Raw genomic sequence first — 23,258 nt, forward strand, 5'->3', positions numbered from 1 at the left:
CCATTCTGAAAGAGCTCTTAGCCTTTGTTCATTAATCATGGGAAACAGTTGTGCAACATGCCTTGACATTAACTTGAGCATCTAAAATTAGTCCTGTAACAATCAGCAGTTGGGAACAAGGTTTTAGTAGTTTGTGGTATATGTTAAGTAGACATTGCAAGGTTGGAAGGAACTCCCTAGAAATAAGTAAGTGACTTGTGTTATGTGTGTGTGCATGTACCTGTGTGTATACACAATTGAAAGTCTCTTTTTATTAAGCAGATGGACAAATTACATCTGTTACTACAAATGCATTATAAGCATCTTTATGCACTATGCTGTTTAATCATTTTAGAAGAAAAATATATTTATTGAAAACCTGGTATGCTAGAATGGATTTTTCTGCATGTTTCTTTTGTGGTTTTCATTTTTTAAAGGAATAATTGTATTATATATACTATATTTCAAGTGAATGAATTTTTTTTTCTCTTCAGAGTTTATAGAAATCCATTCACAAAAATGACATCCTGGTTATATGAATGTCTTTGTGAAGCTGAACTAGCACAGTATTATCCTCATTTTACTGCCCTTGGCCTTCAGAAAATAGATGAATTAGCCGATGTTACAATGAAGGACTACTCCAAATTGGGAGTCCATGACATGAACGACCGCAAACGTCTCTTCCAACTTATCAAAGTCATTAAGATTATGCAGGAAGAAGATAAAGCAGTCAGTAGCCCAGAGTATCCTCTACAGACAAGCAGTCTGTACATCAAGCCTCAGAAATCTAGATCTGGCCCTCGAAGGCAACTGCATTTTGATTCTTCTGCTGACAACAAAAACAGAACTACCAGCAACAATCAGTTTGAGCTGTGCGATTTATCACATTTATCTGCAAGTGAACAGAAGTCTAGTTACCTAAAAGTACTAGAGCATTTGCTACCAGATGATTCCCAGTACTGTACAAAAACAAGAATTCTGAATGCCACAGCTGCTGATTCCTACCTACAAGAAGAAACTAACACTTCACTCTTTTCATCAAATCACTTTTCTCCGATACAGGGAGATTGTGATAGTCCCGTTATGCAAAGAGTCTGTCATGTTTCAGGGTATAACTATGGAATCCCTCATTCCTATATCAGGTAATAACTTATTTTTTTCTTTTTTAATTTTGGAGGGAGGGTAGCCTTAGGCAAGGGCAGGCTTCTCCATGACCAGAGGAAACCAACTATTCCATATTTACAGAAAATGATAGTGAACAGCTTCTGCGGTGATAATGGAAGTAACTTGATAGGGCAAAATTAATGAAGAATTTGGACTTTCCAGCTGGGAGATGATATTGTTCATATGCATCAAGCAGCTGCTACTTACCAGGGTCTGCTATTATTCCTATAGCAGACATATTTTTATTATTATAGTGTAACATGATACATCGAATGCATCCATGAAGGTAAAATATCAATAGTTAACTAGCCTCTGCAGTGAAAAACAAAAATTACACAATCCACAGGATTTTTTTTAAGGCTATCAAATTCACTTCAGCCAGGAGGCATGAAGCTTAGTTAAAAACAGCTGTTTAATTCAACTAGTTGAATTAAATAGGTCTTTGGAGAAATTGATTTACCTGCACATATTGAAATATGGTCCTGATTTTGAGTGCTTTCTACAATTCCAGCCCTGGAAGGACAGGTGATTTTGGTTATTTCAAAGAGTAAGACACTTTTGATGGAGTTTAGAGTTTGGTTGTCAGAGTGACAGTGCTTTGAGTTAGAATTTGAAATAAGGTCCCTAAGAGGTGAAATATCAAGTAATCCCTAATACCAACCTTGGTATATGATAGAAAATACATTCTTTTAAAACTAATGTGTATTGTTTGTTTTGTTATTTTAAAAGTTATAGATGGTGAGTTGTGGAGAATAAAATACATTCTTAAGCCACTTTTAAAAAAAAAAATAAAGACTATTATTCATACCTTAAAACAAAGTATTTACCTCTGGTCTTATATTGGCTAAGGTTTCAGAGGATTTCATAACCAACTAGTTTTTTTATTCTAAAAAAATAGAAGACCCAATTTTAAAGGTAAAAATGCCTTTAGTTATTTGAAATACATAAGTGAATAATATAGTGTTTCTGGAAGAAAAAAAAATTTTTTTTTTGGTTTGGTTTAGCAAAGCACAGAGCATATAGTACTGTTTTCTTCTTTCAGTTGTGAAAGGACTAGATTGTTCTATGATCATCAATGCCAGGATTGTTGCTGTCCTATTGGTTAGCTCAGTGGTGAAAGAACAAATAGTTTCTTGAATGTTAGTCTTTTTTTTTTTGCGGTACGTGGGCCTCTCACTGTTGTGGCCTCTCCCCTTGCGGAGCACGGGCTCCGGACGCGCAGGCTCAGCGGCCATGGCTCACGGGCCTAGCCGCTCCGCGGCATGTGGGATCTTCCCGGACCGGGGCATGAACCCGTGTCCCCTGCATCGGCAGGCGGACTCTCAACCACTGCGCCACCAGGGAAGCCCTTGAATGTTAGTCTTTTTTTTTTTTTTTTTTTTTTTTTTGCGGTACGCGGGCCTCTCACTGTTGTGGCCTCTCCCATTGCGGAGCACAGGCTCCGGACGCGCAGGCTCAGCGGCCACGGCTCACGGGCCCAGCCGCTCTGCGGCATGTGGGATCTTCCCGGACTGGGGCACGAACCCGTGTCCCCTGCATCGGCAGGCGGACTCTCAACCACTGCGCCACCAGGGAAGCCCGAATGTTAGTCTTTTATTGAACAACACATAAAAATCTAAATTGGAATTATTTATAAATAGAATAAAGATGTGACTTTGCATTATTTATTTAGATAGAATGGATATTTTAGTTTAAATATTGCTGTTTTATTTATTTGGCAAATATAAAGTACCACCTCTGCTTGCCCTGATCCTAGATATAAAGATAATTAGGATATCTGGAGACTCTCAGACTCTTAGGGGGCAGGGTAACTGGGAAGACAGGCAACCATATAGTGAGATAAGTGCTCTCACAGAGGTTTGTACGTGGCAAACCCAGAACGAAAGCTATTCAATTGAGCTTTCTCACTTTATATCATTATTATCATACTCTTCCCATTCCTTATTATATTAGAGAAATGGAGGTAAGAAAGTACATTTTCCCCAATAATTCTCAATATTGTCTTCTCACCCAAACCCTAAGTAGGAGCCAGAGTTTCAGAACCCTGAGAAACTCCCTCACCAACTTAAGGCTTCCTATTAGTGAGCCATCCTTGTCCAAAGAGCATTCTCTTTGGATACCTCAAATCAGGTAAGTTCAAAATAAATTACTGGACTCAGAACTTTAATAAAAGTCTAAGGCATTTAGATAACTGGCTGCCCTGACTTATTTAAGATCTTGAACAGACCTAACTCTAGATGTATTAACTCTGCATGTCAGACAGATATATTTTATTTCTTCTAGGGAAGGTTGAGCAGTAAAACCAGAGCATTTTAGAATACATTAAAACTTTGTTGTTTTTTTTTTCTGGGGAATTCCTTGGCGGTCCAGTGGTTGGGACTCAGCGCTTTCACTGCTGGCCCGGGGTTCAGTCCCTGGCTGGGGAACTAAGATCCACAAGCCATGCAACATGGCCAAAAAAGAAAAAAAATTGTTCTTTTCTTATAAAAAAATCTAGCAAAAGAAGATGCAAAAGAAGAGAAAATAGAACAGTGAGCCCCCACATGCCCATCATTCACTTTCAATGATTGTCAAGATTTTGCCACACTTACTGTCAAAATGTTACATTTTTTTAGACGTCTACTCTACATTGGTTAAAATAACAAAACATGCTTCAAAGGGCTTGAGTAGTCTTTTTTTTTAAATTGGCGTATAATTGCTTTATAATGTTGTGTTAGTTTCTGCTGTACAATGAAGTGAATCAGCTGTATGTATACCTGTATCCCCTCCCTTTTGGACCTTCCTCCCACCCACCCCCCATCCCACCCATCTAGGTCATCACAGAGCACTGAGCTGAGCTTCCTGTGCTTCACAGCATGTTCCTCAACCAAGGAATATTGCCTCAATATTCTGGATGTTAAGGTTGATGAGTTCACTGAAGTCAGCCAGAGAAGAAATGTATCTAAATAGAAAGATGCATTAGTGGTGAATTAGCACCAGTGGTGAATTAGCACCAGTCATAAAATTGTCCTGGGAAGAGGAAATATAGGATTGTGTTCTAACAAATAAATATATATCAGGGTAGGCAAAAAGAAGATGCAAGGAAACAAGACAAAGGGAGTGCCAGAATATACCTGGGAGAAACAGGGGGAAAATACATTGAAACCTACCACCAAATTCAAGGTATTTAATAAACCCGGGTAGGATTAAAAAAAGAAATTAGATTGAATGGTCCAGAAAACAGTAAATGTACAATAATAACTGGTTTGAAAGGAAGCAAGAAACCTGCTTTTGGGTGGGGTGGAGTAGAGAAGGAGATAGAAGTAATCAGGAGGATTTATAGCGAATAAAAGAACTCAGTGTCAACACTTCAGTATGTAACATATTGTGTGTATATATGTGTGTGCGTGTATTACACCTAATATGTAGCAAAATGTACTGATACTTTGACCTCTTAAGTAGTTTTATCGTATTATTAAAAATAAAACCCACTTATATATCAGCCAGAACACCTCAGAGAAGGAGAATCCTTGGACTGAGATGGAAAAAATCAGAGTTTGTGTTCGAAAACGCCCTCTGGGCATGAGGGAGGTACGTCGTGGAGAAATTAATATTATTACTGTAGAAGACAAAGAAACTCTACTTGTTCATGAGAAGAAAGAAGCAGTTGACCTCACACAATATATTCTGCAGGTATGATGCTTTCCTTCTGTGTTTGGAACTAACATTATCAAGTGTCAATTTTTTGTTTTTTGTTTGAGTAGCAGTACAAATTCTAAAATCCAGTTCTGGGTTTGGGTGTTGGCATTCATTCCTGATGTGACATTGCATTAAATAATTGATAAGCCTTAGCCTTCATTTTTAAAAAATATAATGCAGTGGGGGATACAAAAACGTAACTCCTCCACTCTTGTGCAATAGAGTTGCATCATACAGTCACTTAACATGCTTTATGTGAACTTAATTACACATATTCAGTCAGAAAAGAGCGAATGAGGGAATAAAAAGAGTTTAAATAATGAACTGGTGGTAAGCAGGGCCAGTCACTGAGCGTATGCACCAGAGCAACTATGAGATGTTCACACAGTCTCAGTTCTCTCCTGTCTCTCACAGTGTGAACTTCTCATTCTGCTGAGTGCGAGTCTGGAGTTTAATGATGGAGGGTATATTTTTGAGCAAAAAGACCCCAGATTGCCAGCCAACTGCTTATTTTGATTCTCACTTGTATTTGGGCCTAGGCTTAATTTGGTGGAAATTGGGCTCCTGAACAGGCCACTTTGTACAAGGTAGATTGCAGTGAGTAAATATAACCCAGGGATATGATTTTACATAGAACATATAAGGGGTTAAATAAAACACTGTAGTTCAAACACATTAAAAAATGTTCACTCCCTGCCAGAATGATCATGATGAGTCCAAGGACAAAGGGTTTGATACTGAAAGGAATTTATTCCTAGCTGATAGGTACCCTTGTGATAATTCCTTCAGTCTCTTATAAAAGCAGCAAACCCCACAGATGGAAGATACCATAATTTAGGTACTCTTAAAATGATGAAGCAATTATGAATAATCTTAAACAGGGGATAATCCACCAGATGTTAAGATTTGGGAATTCAGAGTTTCTCTTATCTGAATCTGCCTCCCTGCATGTTCATATTATGTTCATTCTATTCTCTCTCTCTCTTGCTTCAAAACCCAGTGACTGGGAGTTCCTTGGTGGTCTAGGGGTTAGGATTTGGTGTTTTTCACTGCCGTGGCCTGGGTTCATTCCCTGGTCAGGGAACTGAGATCCTGCAAGCCACGTGGTGCAAAAAAACAAAACAAAACCCAGTGACAGGTAGAAAGAAAAAAAAAAGTGGTGAGTAATCTGGTGTGCAAGCAATTCACCTTAGTCAGCTGAGATATTACTCTACTAGAATAAATCCTTTAACACTGAAGTCAAATTGTTAATATTCTCCCCTCTTTAACACTTGCATTGTTCTTTTTTTTCTTTGCTTACCAAAATTGGCTTTCACAGTAACATTCAAAGCAATCTACTGTGTCTTTCTATGGGCACTAAATTACTAGGCCACTGTATAACCAGCCCAGTCACTTTAACAGCCTTATTGATTGCTGGTCAATGCACAGTCTATTAGGTCTAGGTGGGAGGTACTTATATTGAAGATGGTCCAAATGACCAATTAGTTGTAATACTATCTAGTTCCATGGCTACTTATAGCCATGGTACTAGCCCTATCCAATCACCATCTACCCAAGACTGCCTTAATGATGCTTCTGTCGCAGTAATTCCCTCAAGGAGGCGTCATCTTATCTTTTGTATTTTTCCATTATCCCAAAACACAATAACCTTACTTCTTTGTCATTGCCATTGGTCAATACTTATTGAATACCCATATTTTCCTTAGCACTTTCTCTGCTGTTTGAACTTTGGACCTTCACTCTCATAGGTCAAAGTCCTTACCTGTCAATACTTATAATATATGTGTTGAGAGGCCTTTTTTCTCCCCCTTTTTCTTAAGTAGAAAGAAGAAAAGGGAGGTTCATAGCAAACATAGCAAATAAATATTGATACTAGATTCTTTGGGTTTTATTTTTAAACTTATTCAGGAATTCAAATAGGTTTATGTGTCCTTTAATTAAACATCTTACCCTTTCAAATCTTCTTTTGTTACTTATGTGATCATATACATATAGTGTGCTGTTCTACTTACCATTAAATTTTAGGATATCAACATAATAAGTGAAAAAACAAGGAGACATATCTGTATGTGTTTCATTCCAATTTCTTAAAGAAAAATATATATAGAGAAAAAAAGATGGTACTGAAATATATCAAAGCCAATAGTGGCCATCTCTAGTGGTAGTAAGATTTACAGATAATTTGATTTTCTTATCTGTTGTTATCCATGTTTAAAATCTTTTTATGTAATCAGCAGTGTTACTCTTATAAAAAAAAAGTAAGAACTTTTGAATAGGATAGATTTACCTATTTCAAAATCAAAACGGTATGCAATGAAGAGTGTCTCTAATCCCATTTCCTCCTTGAAGACAACCAGTATTACTTAAGTGTTTTTTTCCAGAGATATTTTATAAAGACACTTATAACTTTAAAAAAAAACTTCTTTAAAAAATAAACTATGCAACTCTGATCATATCAAAGCTAAAGTGAATTTTTTTTTTTGGCCGTGCTGCACTGCTTGCAGGATCTCAATTCCCTGACCAGAGATTGAACCCAGGCCACGGCAGTGAAAGTCCAAATCCTAACCAGTAGGCCACCAGGGAACTGCCTAAAGTGAATGTTAATCCAACTTCATTGATAAAATATGATCAAATGAAAGCATATGTGATGCACATGAATTATAATAGTAATCTTGTATGTTCACATATCTTTCATGAAAGATTCGTACAAAATTACTGGGAAAATCAGTACTTAAATCCTATTGGAAGGAAAGATACTAATTCCTTTAGTCAATACATGCTTTCAAAGGTGTTTACTCAAGAGCACTTATAGAAAGAGAAGAATAGCCATATACTCATGAAATAAAAGAAAACCCCCCAAAAATGTATATCCACATTTACTTCCGTTCATTTTTTTATTTTCCTGAGAAATGCCAAAAATGCTTTTGACTTCATACTTAACTATAAAAACCTACAGTGATATTTGAGCAAAGAATGGATTTGTCTCCTTTCTTAAAGACCAGTTATGAGTTAGATATAAATCATGTCCATTAAAGTCAGATTTTAGAAATATATTTTACTCTTTATTATTGCCATTTTCAAGCTTAATCAAAAGTATAATGAACCCCCATCTACCTATGACCGAGCTAAAACAGAAACATTTAACTGTTCTTAAAATCAATCATATTTTTCAGAGCACTAAATGTTCACAGATCTCTTTATCATGCTGCACAGATTCATTTTTTTTCTCAATTCCTAACTTTTGGAGATTTTTTTTCTTTCTTTCTTTTTTTTTAGTTGTGCCATGCGGCTTGTGGGATCTTAATTCCCTGACCGGATATTGAACCCGTGCCCCCTGCAGTAGAAGCGTGGAGTCCTAGCCACTGGGCCTCCAGAAAATTCCCTGGAGATTTTTTCTAATTGATAAATTAGACTTTGTGGACCCAGTTTCTTTCAGATGACCTAAAAAATTTCCATTCTAATGTAATGTAATGGTACATGAAACAGAATTGAATGTGGGGTATGGTGACCCATGATGCATTGGCTCAAGTCCACTTTTCCAGCCTTGCCCATAAAACTTTTTCTTAACTGAATATTTAGAGCAGGCCCAGAAGGTAGCAGAAGATAGGGCCTCATCTCTCATTCATTATGTGTAGACTTCCATTATGATGCTACAATCAGACTTGAAATTATTAGGATTTCTTACTCAGATATAGTTGGGCTGCCAACATAGTGAGCCTCTAAATTATGGAAATTATTACAGCTGCTGAAGTAATGCTTTCCAGACCCAATTTAATGGGATTTCCTATCTCTCCTCTTTCAGATTACCATGATTTTTCATTTGGGAGTCATCTTGGACTCCTTTCTCTCCCCAGCTATCACAACCAGTCATTGCCAAATTTCTTATGCATCCATTTCCTTTTTATTTCCATTCTCATTGTCTAATTTAGACCCTTCTTAACCTCACCACTGAGTTACTAGTGTTCCTGTTTCCAATACATTCACAGTATGAAGCCAGATTAGTCTTCCAATAAAATGGCTCAGGTCATCCTCTCCTTTGCACAGTTTTTTGTCTTTCCACTTTTACTGAATTAAATATAAGCATTCTACCCCTTCCCTTAAGGCTGGTGTCCCAAGACCCCTACAACATAGTCCTAACTCATTATTCTCACCTTCTATTTCACTTTTCTACCTGCCAAGATCCTATATGTCAAACACATTGAATCCTCCCTGTCCCCTAAAGATTCTTTGTGCTTTCCTGCTTTGACTCTTTGCTCATGTTTCCCCCATGCCCAGAATACCTTCCCTGCCTCAGTCCCTACCTCTTAAATTCCTCTTCTTCCCCCATGGCCCATTCTTAGTACAAGCTTTTTCAGAATGTCTTTCCCAATCAGAGAGATTATGTTTTTCTTTTGAATTCCACATGTGCTTTATCTCTCAAATTTTTTCTACCTTGTGGTCATTTGTATACTTGTCCGGATTAACATCTTTAGGTTGTGGAGTAGGGTGCAATATACATGCTACCAGCTGAGCAATAGATATTTATGGAATTATAAATTAAGCTATGTAACCTATGGAATAAAGATCTTCCTCTAGAATTCCCCCCAAATTTCAAATATGCTGGCTCTAGGTGGGCTATGAGGATAATTTCCATAGAATTCAGTTCCTCTCCTAGACCTAAGGAAGATTGGCTCACTGTTGGACTCTTTAATTTACTTCCCTTAAGAGAGAACAAAAATTGTGTGGTTTAGTTATTACATTGTGAGAACATGTCTACAGAGATCTCAAGTAAAAGAAGGCCCTGTCATTTGACAGTTAATGATTGCTTATTATCTCTAAGTTTGTCATGGACAGTTACTATTAGTTAAAAATGTATTTGCGCCTTTATTGTGTGTTAACTAGAATAGTGATGAAGAAAATCAAGAAAGTGTCTCTTTCTATAAAAACCAAATTTCTTTTTCAGCATGTTTTTTATTTTGATGAAGTCTTTGATGAGGCGTGCACCAATCAAGATGTATACATGAAAACTACTCACCCACTCATTCAGCATATTTTCAATGGGTACGATAGAAATTATTTGCTCCTCCTGCCTTTTATTTTCTATTTTCCATAAATCTTATTTCTTTATAAATGTTACTTATGTTTTTCAATTATTTTGAATTAAACATGAAATTGTGTTTTGACTTAATGAATTTAAATTAGACTCTTCTGGAAAATTCAGTGTCTCTATAAGTATTCACAAAGCATTTAGAAATATTCAGCAAAATTTCCATTTATACTGATGATATTGATTCTCTGTGCTTAGTGGAAAAATATAAGCTGTCAACAATATATTTATTTTTTTATTTTTTAATTTTTTTGGTTGCATGGGGTCTTAGTTGCAGCAGGCAGCCTCCTTAGTTGCAGCTCACTGGCTCATTAGTTGCAGCACATGGACTCCTTAGTTGCGGCATGCGAATTCTTAGTTATGGCATGCCCATGGGATCTAGTTCCCTAACCAGGGGTCGAACCCGGGCCCCTTGCATTGAGAGCGTGGAGTTTTATCCACTGCACCACAAGGGAAGTCAACAATATTATTTCATCACAGTCCTCAGAATAAGAAGGTGTGAGTGGTTGTAGTTAGTCTGAACTTTTTTTTTTTTTTTTTTTTTTTGGCGGTACACGGGCTTCTCACTGCTGTGGCCTCTCCCGTCGCGGAGCACAGGCTCCAGATGCGCAGGCTCAGCGGCCATGGCTCACGGGCCCAGCCGCTCCGCGGCATGTGGGATCCTCCCGGACTGGGGCACGAACCCGCGTCCCCTGCATCGGCAGGCGGACTCTCAACCGCTGCGCCACCAGGGAAGCCCTAGTCTGAACTTTTGATAATAGGAATTATGTATTCTACCTATAGTTTCATTTTAATTTTAAAATAATTATTCACACATAAACATTAAATGGGACAGAGTAGGTACTAGGGGCCTCTGTTGTATATTCAAAATGTAGTCAGGTACAGGTAGAAAATGTTGAACAGCCTGCTAGAGTAACTGATTTCAGAGTATTTTTACTTTTATTTTTTAAAATAACTTTTATAACTTAAAAAAGTTGAGGTATAATTTACATACATTAAGATGCCATAACTAAGAGATCTTAAGAAGTACTCAGGTTTGATGAGCTTTGATAGTTGCACGTATCCAAGTAACCAATACCTGGAACAAGATATAGAACATTTCCATCACCCCAGAAAGTTCTCTTGTGTCCCTTTTTAGTTAATCCTCCCACCTTCACCCCCAGGTCTTATATAACCACTGACTTGCTTTCTGTCACTATAGATTAGTTTTGCCTGTTCTAGAATGTCATAGAAACAGAATCATTACAATATATATCTTATGCCTGGCTTCTTTTGCATAGCATAATGATGGGTTTTTTTTATAAATTTATTTTTATTTTTATTTGTTTTTGGCTGCATTGGGTCTTTGTTGCTGCGTGCAGGCTTTCTCTAGTTGCAGCAAGTGAGGGCTACTCTTTGTTGCAGTGCGCGGGCTTCTCATTGCAGTGGCTTCTCTGGTTGCGGAGCACGGGCTGTAGGCTCACAGGATTCAGTAGTTGTGGCACACGGGCTTCAGTAGTTGTGGCACACGGGCTTAGTTGCTCCACGGCATGTGGGATCTTCCAGGACCAGGGCTCGAACCCGTGTCCCCTGCATTGGCAGGCAGATTCTTAACCACTGCACCACCAGGGAAGCCCTACCACAATTTTTTTATCCATTCTCTTGTTAATGGACATTTGGGTTGTTGTTTCCAGTTTTAGAGAATCATGAATAAAGCTGTATGAACATTTTTATGCAAGTCTTTTTATGGACATCTTTTAATTTATCTCGAATAAAAACCTGTAAATGGAATTGCTGGGTCATTGGATAGGTGTATGTTTATAAGAAAGTGTCAAACAATTTTCCATGCACGGTTATATACTCCTAGAAGCAATGTATGAGAATTGCAGTTCTGCATCCTCACCATAGTTGATATTGTCAGTTTTTTTAATTTTAGCCAATTTAATGGAACTGTACCTCATTGTAGGTTTGGCTTTTTTTTTTAATATTTATTTATTTATTTTGTCTGTGCTGGGTCTTAGCTGCGGCATGCTGGATCTTTGTTGCAGCATGCAGGCTCTTAGTTGTGGCATGTGAAATCTAGTTCCCTGACTAGGGATCTAACCCGGGCCCCCAGCATTGGAAGTGCGGAGTCTTAACCACTGGGCCACCAGGGAATTTCCTCGTGTTTTTTAATTTTAATTTCCCCAGTGTCTAATGATACTGAGCATCTTTTCATGTACTTATTGGCCATTCAGATATCTTCATTTGCCTGTTTTTTGTGTTGTCTTTTTATTTTTAAAATTTATTTATTTATTTATTTATTTATTTATTTATTTATTCCTGTGTTGGGTCTTGGTTGCTGCTTGCGGGCTTTCTCTAGTTGCAGTGAGCGGGTGCTACTCTTTGATGCGGTGCACGGGATTGTCACTGCGGTGGCTTCTCTTTGTTGCACAGCACAGGCTCTAGGCATGTGGGCTTCAGTAGCTGTGGCACGTGGGCTCAGTAGTTGTGGCTCACGGGCTCTAGAGCACAGTCTCAGTAGTTGTGGCACATGGGTTTAGTTGCTCTACAGCATATGGGATCTTTGCGGACCAGGGCTTGAACCTGTGTCCCCTGCATTGGCAGGCGGATTCTTAACCACTGAGCCACCAGGGAAGTCCCTAATTTTTTTTTTAATTTTAATTTATTTTTGGCTGCGTTGCGTCTTCATTGCTGCCCGCTGGCTTTCTTTAGTTGCAGCGGGCGGGGGCTACTGTTTGTTGTAGTGCGCGGGCTTCTCATTGCAGTGGCTTCTCTTTTTATAGTGCATGGGCTCTAGGGCACACAGGCTTCAGTAGTTGTGGCTCGTGGGCTCTAAAGTGCAGGCTCAGTAGTTGTGGTACATGGGCTTAGTTGCTCTATGGTATGTGGGATCTTCCTGGACCAGGGATCAAACCCATGTCCCCTGCATTGGCAGGCGGATTCTTAACCACTGCGCCACCAGGGAAATCCCTGTGTTGTCTTTATTGTTGTTGTGTAGAAGTTACTTTTTTTTTTTCCATGAGCAGGTTAAACTGAAGTCTCTGGGGACTTCCCTGGTGGTCCAGTGGGTAAGACTCCACACTCGCAACGGCGGGGGCCTGGGTTCCATCCCTGATCGGGGAACTAGATCCTGCACACATACCGCAGCTAAGAGTTTGCATGCCGCAACTAAGAAGCCCGCATGCCACAACTAAGAAGTCCACATTGCTGCAACTAAGAAGTCTGCATGCCACAAGTAAAAGATCCCTCATGCCGCAACTAAGACCCCGTGCAGCCAAAATAAATTAATGAATTAAAATAAATTTTTTAAAAAAGTGAAATCTCTTTCAGGTTCAATTCCTATGCACCAAATTTAGGGAGTGCTTTTTGAGAGAGCAAGTTTCTAAAATAAGTTAGAATGTTAAGACATTAATAAAAAGAGAATTGCAAGTTAGGTGAAATTATTAGGTTAGTCCTTGTAAAGTGTAATAAGAGCTTTCTTCATCTGTTGTTTTTTTTTTTAAAGTTCATCACGAAAATGTTCAGAAGATAAGGTGGATATTATTCTTTATTATTCTCATGTTGCTAGCTCTTCTTCAGTGTGTTCAAATTTTTCTCTTGTAATTCTTTTCCTTACTGTGTCTCTGCCAGTGTATTCAAGTGCCCACACTGCTGGGAGCCATGGTTTAAAACACAAGGAGTAACCGGTCTCTGCTTCTAAACAGCTTAAGTCTGATTAGCTCCCATCTCTTGATTCTCACACTTCCATGGTTACTTTGCTCTTGTCATATCATTCTTTCTTTGGTTTCTATCTGGCTTCATGTCCTTTCTACGTATTCATCTCTCTGCCCACCTCCAGCCTCCCTCCCCGTGTCCATACATAGAATTTTTTTCTTGCTGCAAGTAGCTACTTTTATCATTAATCCATGTGATTCCTGTTCAAGAGTCTGCAATAGCTACTTACTGCATAACATTATATTCACTCTCTACTTAGTACTACATAGTACTAGGGCTACATAGTACATAGGACCTCACAGTACTCAAGTAATCTTGGCCTCATCTCCTCCTAAAACATACTTTGGCTGGCAGGTTGGCCTCCCAACTCTTCTGTCCATCTCTTATTTTGCAGTTTTTCACACTCATACAGGTTGTGTGTACATGCACGTATCCACATGCAAGAATAGTGACTCCCACTTAGAATCATAGGACATCAGGGCTAGAAGGGATCTTGGAAATCAAGTAGTCCAGTAATTTATCAATGAAAGTGAAAACTGAGGCCCTAAGATCTCTTTTCTGAGTCCTTCAAATATTTTACTTAAATTGATTTTACCTCTGTCTAAACTTCCTTAATATTCATATGAGTGGTCACTACCATCCTGTTTATCGTATGATCTTCTATTATTTATTGTATTTAATTCTCAATTACTTCTTTCACCAAACTTATCTTTCAGGATTAACACAATTTTTTTTTTCTCTAGGATCCTCTAAAGCACCTAACATGAGGTCTTTGTTTCCTTATTTTCTAGAGTTGTCTTATGGTCTTACCAGTTCCATAAAAAATTCCTAGTAAAAAAAACTCACGTACTGCTTTGAGAATTTTTTTCCTCCTCCCTTGTTTTTATAATGTAAAGCCCCCTTCTCCTTAAAGGGCTCTATATTTTCTAGCTGAATTTTGTCAAGGATTCTTTTTCCACCTGACTTTTGTCATTTAAAAATCTGTGTGTAGATTAGCATTTCTCTTAATATTTAAAAGTAAATACAAATGATTCTTCCCCCAGAGGCAACGCCACTTGCTTCGCATATGGACAGACAGGTGCCGGAAAGACCTATACCATGATAGGAACTCATCAGAACCCAGGACTGTATGCTCTGGCTGCTAAAGATATCTTCAGACAACTAGAAGTGTCCCAGCCAAGAAGGCACTGTTTTGTGTGGATCAGCTTCTATGAAATCTACTGTGGACAGCTTTATGACCTCCTAAATAGAAGAAAAAGGTATTGGATATGAGTAGGAAACTGTAAATCTGTTCTTTATTGTTTTAAGCCAGAGTCCCACTGAATCATGGGATTTAATGAGAGGCTTTGGTACACTAATGCCCTTTTGTGAAATGAGAGTCTCCTGAATCAGATGCATATTTTTTTCAAACTGTCAGTTCAGCTAGAGAAAAATATAAATTAGCCTTCCATTAGTATTTTTAAGTGATCAATATCCTAATGCTCATCAAAAAACTATATCCCTTTTATTTTGGTCTGTGAAAAAGATTATAATTTCAGGAAGTCAGGAAAGCAACATATACTTAAATCCCTTCCTATTCTTTTGACCTATTGTTACACTGGAAGAACTATAATGTTTCCCACTTCGTCTTGTTTTTCTTCTCAATAATCTTAGGGTAAACTTAATGATAGTTTTCTGATATCAGGAAAAAGAAAAGAAAATCTTTTCTTCACATTAACTCTTATAAGGCTTAACCTATTGCCCTTGCAACATAATACAATACTTTGAAATGTATTCATTCAGTAACTGATTTTAAATCCCTATTGTATTTTTCTGGCATAAAGTTTTGTTTAGGTTGAAACAGATGATTTTAACTGAGTAGGAGGCCACAAAGTTGTGGAGGTATCAACTGACTGGGAGAACAGGGAGGAGAGAGAGGGAACAGGGGAAGTGGAAGGATAAGAGGTTGTCAGGACAGAATTAACCAGACCTGAGACATGTTGGGAGCAGCCACACCAGGTGAAGAGGAGTGAGTTGAGGCTGAGCATGGTGGAAGTCTGGGGAAACCAAATCAGTGAAAGAGACTAGCCCCCAGCAAAGATATCTAAGTCCCTACAGAGCTGTCCAAAAGGTCGTGCAAGTTTCATGTGCTCCAGGAAAGCACTGGAATGGGGAGTAGGGGTGGAGGAGCAGCTCCAGTTCATGGAGAGCGTTGATAGGGCGGCCCCTGTCATAGAGGGGCACTAGAGTATTGAGTAGCATAACTGGAGAAGTCACTGGAGTGGGCTTAGGCAGGCCACCATCCTGTGGACTATTTCAACAAAAAGGGGACCTTCAGTATGCCCCAATTCAGAGAATGTACCGGTGTTGGGGGTTCAGTCATGACACAATTGCCAGATAAAGAAGGGTGCTACTTTGGGGTTGCTTTGGGGAAGACTTGCTTTTCTTTTCTACTCTCTCTGTGTTGGTTTTGAAGCCTCAAGTTAGCTCCATCACAGCTTCTCTTTCAAGCCTCAATATCCTTATTAGGAGCCCATTCCAGTCAGAACGGCCACTTCCTTTAAAGAACAGTTAGCATGAAAATAAAAGCCACTGTTGTGTGTGTGTGTGTGTGTTTGCACGCACACATTTTGTTTCTTTGTGTGAAAGGACAGTGAAAATATCCAGCTGTTTTTGAGTGCAGTTCTTTAATGAATGACCCCGATATACTGTCCTGTTATTTCTACATTCTTTAATTATAGCCAAGGGGATGGGAATCTGCTAACTCCTGGGTTTAAAGCTTCTCTAGGGCTCACTAGGGAATACCCACACTTATTCTGCAAGTGTCTTGAGCTGTGGGATTTTGGGTTTGTTTTTTTTTTTATGTCTCTGGTTAATTGGCTAATATCTCTTTATTTCCTGCCTTTCTGAGACTTCTGAAATGTCCTGCTCCATTGATAATACTCTTTCTTGTTTGTTTAGAGCTGTTATGACTCATCCTGTTGTTTTTAAAATAAAATATATTTTCTATAAGAGGGGCTTTGTCAAAGGTAGATAGAAGTATATGTGCTCAGTCTACCTCCTAAACTAGAAACCAAAGTTTAAAGATCTTAAAATTAACTCTTTAAAGTAGAAGATAAGTTGTCTTTACCTTTGCATAAAAAGTGATAAAAATATACTTCTTGCTTCTATGATTTAAAAATACAGCAGTGCATTTTAGGCTATTCATTAGGAACTTTTCTGGGGCCTGGGAAGTATGTTCAGGAGTGATGTGAAGGCTCTGAAAGCTAGATCCTTCTTTTATTCCAGAAGCCTAACTGTTCCAATAGAGTTGTCTTCTGAGAGATCATGGGCATTGGTGAGGCCGTTTTCCTATCCTTCTGTAAAAATTTGGAAACTTGGGGTAAGGTTTAGATGGAGAAAAAAATTTTTTGAGAAAATCTTTTTTTGGCTGTGAAGTGAAATTCCATTTTTATTTTATTTTATTTTATTTTATTTGGCAATCAGTATCTTATTAAGGGAGAAGATAATCTTAGAGTCTTTGATAGATTCAATACATGCCCCTTGGTGGATCTGGTTCAGTGATAATGGTAAACCGTAACCATTCATTTTGTTACACGCAGGCCTGAGGCTTTCAGGTGAAACACCAGCTCTTCCTTGCTTCCTTAGAAAATGTATCAGGACTCCTTATGTTGCAAGTATTTAGTAAAATAAGACCCCACTCTTACTGACTTATGCACTTAGGGGAGTCATTGGCTCGTATAACTAGAAAGCCTAGAGGATAGTCAAGCCTTACGGTCTTTTTACTCTAGCAGTTCAGTGATGTTATAAAGACCCAGTTTCTTTGCATCTCTCTGCTCTACCTTCCATGGTATTAGCATCATTCCAAAACTGTCTCTTTTGTGGATGTAGAATGGCTGCCACTGCTCCCAGGGCCACATGCTTTCACTTCTAGAGAGAAAAAGAGAGCACCTAACAACCAGAGACTAGGACTTTATTTTGATGGGACCAGGGAAGATCCCATATCCACTCCTGAACCAATCACTGTAGCCAGGAATACACCATCCACTGATTGGCATAGGTCTGGGTTAAACGCTCATTCTATTCATTGTAGCCAAAGATGCTGATTTGTTTAAAACAATCAAAGACTGCCTCTGAAGCCTGGGGCTGGAATCAGGAAGTGTGGGGGGTGGTGAGGAGAATGCATATCGATCCCACACAAACAGCAAAACTGCTACTTAATGGAGAGTGGTGGGTTGGGTTCTGGGGAGTCTGTTACTGAAGCTCTGCCAAACCAACCATGTTCTTGCATCCGCAGGCTCTTCGCAAGAGAAGATAGCAAGCATGTGGTACAGATAGTGGGACTGCGGGAACTCCAGGTGGATAGTGTGGAGCTTCTCTTAGAGGTAATTCTTCCTCCTTTACTACCCCACTGTAGCAGCCTAAGTACCAGGGAAGACTTCATTTTGCTATCTCGCAAATATAATGGACTCAGGTTTAGGCAAAGGACGATGACAAATATACCATTTCACATTTATAAAATATGAATCATCCTCTGAGAAGTTGGCTCCTTTCTCTACAAGGTTGTTGTCTCAGTGCCTTGATAGTGGGAAGTAAGGCATGTGAGAGAGCCTAATGCAGGAGAGGATACTTTTGAGCCAGTTTCAAAAGCTGCTAATGTGTATTTTTATGGTAGTGGGCTCTGGTAAAGGCTGCTGGAGAGAAATATTCTATTTTCAATAAAAATTTTAATAGGTAATACCTTCACATGGATTCAAAATTCAGAAAGTACAATGGAAATATTCCTTCCATTCCCTTTTCCTGAGGCAACTAATATATTTTTTAGTTTTTTGTGTATCATTCCAAAGGTATTTTAAAATCTGCTTTTTTCACCCTTTTAAAATATATAATTTAGTGATTTTTTTTTAGTATTTTCAGAAAGTTGTACAGCCATCACCACTATCAAATTCCAGAACATTTTCATCACACCAAAATGAAACCCTGTACCATTAACAGTTACTCTTTATTTCCCCTGTGCCTGGTGCCTGACAACCACTAATTTCTATCTCTCTGGATTTACCTGTTCTGGCCATATCATATAAATGTAATCACACAATATGCAACCTTTTGTCTCTGTATTCTTTCACTTAGCATAATGTTTTCAAGGTTCATCCATGTTGTTGAATGTATCAGTACTTCATTCCTTTTTATGGCCGAATAATATTCTGTTGTACGTATATACCATATTTTATTCATCTGTCAGTTGATGGGCATGTGGGTTGTTTCAACCTTTCGGCTATTATGAATAATGTTGCTATGAACATTCAGGTACAGGTTTTTGTGTGGATGTACGTTTTCAGTTTTCTTGAGTATATGCCTAGGAGTGGAATTGCTGAGTCACTTTTTGGGGAACTGCCAAACTGTTTTCCAAAGTGGCTGCACCATTTTATATTCCCACCAGCAATGTATGAAGATGGGTATTATTTTAAAAGCTCCCAAGGTGATTCTAACATGCAGCCATCATAGTCATGCTAGTATATCCAACAAGCCTGGCTAGAGTCAAAGGGAGAAGGCTCGAAGGACAGGCTGGGTACTTGACAATACCCACCTTTAGAACAGCTTCACAGTACATCCCTCCAGGGACTTGAGTGTGTGAAATGGCGAGGTGGCCCACCATTACTACGTGTCTTTTTCTAACAGTTTCTTTTTCTTGGGACAAATAGGTAAATTTTGTTTAAGGGCTGGAACCTTGTATTTATGTGATTATCAGATTCCTGAATCCTGGTACCCAAAATCAAAGGATGGCACCTCAGTGTGGTTGCAAAGGCAGGCACAGAACAAAAGTGTGTGGGACATGTTGAAGGGCTCTTCTGAGGCTGTTGACCATTCTTAACCTGTCCAGAGCTCCCTCCACTGCAGAGTCCTGAGGAAATGGTTTCTTATACACCTATTCCCTGTGGTCCTCTTGCCCCTACCTCCCCTAGTCGTTCCTTCATTTGGCTGGGAGTTTCAGGAGAGTTGGTCCTCATGACGCTGTTGTCCTTGGAAATTAGACCAATTGAATGGGAAAGGACCAAACGCTAAAAGGAAGTCCCTTTTCCTTGGCCATGGGTCATAACTATGTTAGTGGGCAATCTGGTGTCAAATCACTCTCACCCTGGAAGAGTTTATGACACTCTTCTACCCTAAGGTGTGTTTTCTAAGACAAGCAGAAGCTTCTTGTTAGTGAACATATTATTGCCATTGATACCCTCAGTCTGTAATACATACGAGGTTGTACAAGAGGGAAGCCAGCTGAGATCAAGGTGGAAAGTTGATATAAATTATGCATATCTGACATGGTTACCCTCATAAACATTTACTCACTTGAAACAACAGCACTTGCTAACTCAGGTGTCACACTTTCACTCTCTCTCAGGTGTCACCATTCATGCTCACTCAGGTATCACCTATGTGTTTGCTCAAGTGTCACCCTCAGGTGTCATCTTCATGTATGTCACCATCGCAGATCACCCTCAGGCTCACTCAGGCATGGCTGCTTGTTACCTGCCTGCACAACTGGCAGCTTCATTTTTCACACAGGATTGTCTTTCCTCCAAGAACTTTCTCCTTCCAGGTGTATTTTATTACCTGGTCTTACCAATGCAGGGACCAGGACTTCCCTGCCTTTACAGAGGACTTGCTAATGCAACCAGATTTGGAATCAAGGTTTTGCTTGTCAGGCAAATGATGGACATTTTTTCCCTTGTAGAGTTTTTTGGGCTTTTAAGTCATTCCTACAGACATTTCATGTACTTATAGGTATCCAGTCCTGAACTTCTAATAAATCTGCTTCGTGTTTTAACATTGCCTTGGCTGTAGTTGGTAGCAGAGGCCCACAGAGTAAGAGCTTCCCCTAGATAAGCCTCAGTTGTATGCCAGTGATAGAGACTTAGTCTATACACAGTGCCTATCCTACTGAAGTGCTCATAGCCTGTCTTTGGTATTTGTGCAGGAAGCTTAAAGTCTGTATGGAGCTGGGTCCCAGTGCCGTGTGTCCTTGAGCACATCCTTTACCTTTCTGAGCCCAAAATATGTGGATGTTAGGAGACGATTGGGTTGTGTGACAGAGAAGGAAATGAGATAATATACATATAGTGCTTACTGTGATGCTAGTTAAATTTGTCATGTCTATTATTCTTATTAATAAGTCCCTGAATATTTCCCAGTGCCACAGAATTCCATAGTTGTCTCTACTTTCTATTGTATCAGGTCCCCATTTTACTACTCACATAACATGATTTGTCTAAAGCAGCGGTCCCCAACCTTTTTGGCACCAGGGACCGCTTTCATGGAAGACAGTTTTTCCATGGATGGGTGGGATGGGGGGTGGGGGCAGGATGGTTCAGGTGATAATGCACAATGTGAGTGATGGGGAGCGGCAGATGAAGCTTCGCTTCCTGCTGTGCATATCCTAGTGCCCTGACCAAGGATCGAAGCCATGCCCCCTGCACTGGAAGCATGGAGTCTTAATCACTGGACCACCAGGGAAGTCCCTACATTGTTAAAAAGAAATAGTTTAAGTTTTGGAAGTTTACACAAAGATGTTAGTTCTTGGGACTTCCCTTGTGGCACAGTGGTTAAGAATCCGCCTGCCAATGCAGGGGACACGGGTTCGATCCCTGGTCCAGGAAGATCCTACATGCCGCGGAGCAACTAAGCCCGTGTGCCACAACTACTGAGCCTGCGCTCTAGAGCCCGTGAGCCAGAACTACTGAAGCCCGCGGCGCCTAGAGCCCTTGCTCCCCAACAAGAGAAGCCACCGCAGTGAGAAGCGCGCGCACCACAACAAAGAGTAGCCCCCGCTCACTGCAACTAGAGAAAGCCCGTGCCCAGCAATGAAGACCCAACGCAGCCAAAAATAAATAAATACATTAAAAAAAAAAAGATGTTAGTTCTTTAGTATATTTTCTTTAATTAATATTTATTGAGAACATATGATGTGCCAGTCGTAGTACTAAGTGCTTTACATACTACATATTATCTCTTTTAGTCCTCAAAAGTAACCTATGAAATTACGGTTTTATAGATAAGAAACTGAGGCCCTGAAAAGTTAAGTGATTTGTAAAAGTTCTCACAATGCACAAGTTTAAACAACCGTATTGTCAGAGCTGGCATGTAAACCCAGACAGTCTAACTTCAGATTTCACTCTTAACTGCTACACTTGAGTTGTATATCATTTACAAAAGTCTATCTAATGATCTTCACAGACTGCCTCATTTTTACTCCTCAGAGCTCAGCTGCTTTATACCACAGTTTCTGAAAAACATGGTGATTGCAGACTGTTACTGAAGCTGAGGAAACTGGACCATGGACCAGAAATTCCTTCATGTCTTCTCTGAAAGGCATTTATTTAGTCAGGAAAAGTCACCTCAACATGTTAGACGCACTCACAGGTATCTAGTACATCATGGCACAATGAAAAACCAAGTATAAAACTCTATAATAGAACCTCAGAAGACAGTCTTTCTTGACTCCCCTGGGGATGAACCACAAGGTCACCCCTTGAGCTTCCTGTCAGTATCCACAGTTCCTGAGTAGGTATGGCCTTGAGGCCTCTCTGAGCTCTCATCAGATTCCAGCAGAAGTAGCATCACTGATTACATGTGAGGGTACCTGGCTTCTATCCCTAGCCTGACCATATTCTGCCTGTGTGACCTTGGATAAGCCACTTAACTTAACTTAACTTCTGTGATTGTTCCTTTATCCATCAAGCATATTGCTTACACAATTCACAAATGTAGGCATTTAAAAGATCTCCCCTGTCTCTTCATGGGGTTTGTAAAAGACATATATATATATATATATATATATATATATATATCAAAAGAGCTGTGAGACCCCTAAAACCCTGGGAGGAAATGCACTAGAATCTTGTTAACTCTGGGGTTATGGAAGGTATATATTTTCTTCTTTATATTTTTCCTGTATTTTCTAAGTTTTCCCCAGTAAGCATGTCTTTCTTTTCTAATGAAAAAGAAGTTTGATTTAAAAAAGACTAATACAAATCTAAAATAATCCCTCATCATTGCATTGTAATCTATGAAAGTATGAAATCAGAGTGATAGAGAGAGACCAGGATGAGGAAGTGCATTTAAACTAGATGGTTCATGGGAATTCTCTGGCGGTCCAGTGATAAGGACTTTGTGCCTTCACTGCAGTGGCCCCGGGTTCAATCCCTGGCCTGGGAACTAAGATCCGGCAAGCCTTGCAGCGAGGCATGGATGGATGGATGGTTAGATAGATAGATAGATAGATAGGCAGACAAACTAGATGGTTCAGTCATAGATTTGGCCTTAAGTGACCTAGCCAGCATCCAGGTTTAGTTATCAGTGCTTTTTTTGGGGGGGGGGGACAGTTGCCACACCCAGTATAAAGGATTACTGCTCTAATTCTTCTGATTTCTGATTAGCAGCAACATGCTATCCATGCAGTTGATAATCCAGTTTTGTAAATTAACAATTTCTGCTCTTTACAAAAGGATTCATCAGATAGTCCCTTTAAACTTTTAGCAAGCTATATACAAAATGAGTGCATTTAAAGTTTGATTCTAAATTTGATTCTAAAATACAATTCTGAATCTCACTGATAATCTTTAGAGACATAACTCTTGCTATGGAGGAATTTATTATTAGTTAATTTTTTTAAAAGTACCTA

General features: G+C 39.2%; 1 protein-coding gene across 1 annotated transcript in view; it reads left to right on the forward strand.

Annotated features, from left to right (window-relative positions):
* Positions 1 to 480: 480 nt before the first annotated feature.
* Positions 481 to 23,258, forward strand: part of KIF24 (kinesin family member 24) — a gene marked incomplete at its 3' end in the record, with an annotated part of 42,100 nt that continues 19,322 nt past the window's right edge. Inside the window, exons 1-5 of the mRNA XM_079705922.1 lie at positions 481 to 1,121; positions 4,626 to 4,815; positions 9,764 to 9,861; positions 14,647 to 14,862; positions 17,880 to 17,967. Coding sequence (XP_079562048.1) covers positions 499 to 1,121; positions 4,626 to 4,815; positions 9,764 to 9,861; positions 14,647 to 14,862; positions 17,880 to 17,967 — 1,215 coding nt within the window. The 5' untranslated portion in view covers positions 481 to 498. The remainder of the gene's footprint in view (positions 1,122 to 4,625; positions 4,816 to 9,763; positions 9,862 to 14,646; positions 14,863 to 17,879; positions 17,968 to 23,258) is intronic.

Source organism: Hyperoodon ampullatus (assembly GCF_949752795.1).
Source record: "Hyperoodon ampullatus genome assembly, chromosome: 6".
Taxonomy (NCBI): Eukaryota; Metazoa; Chordata; class Mammalia; order Artiodactyla; family Ziphiidae; genus Hyperoodon; species Hyperoodon ampullatus.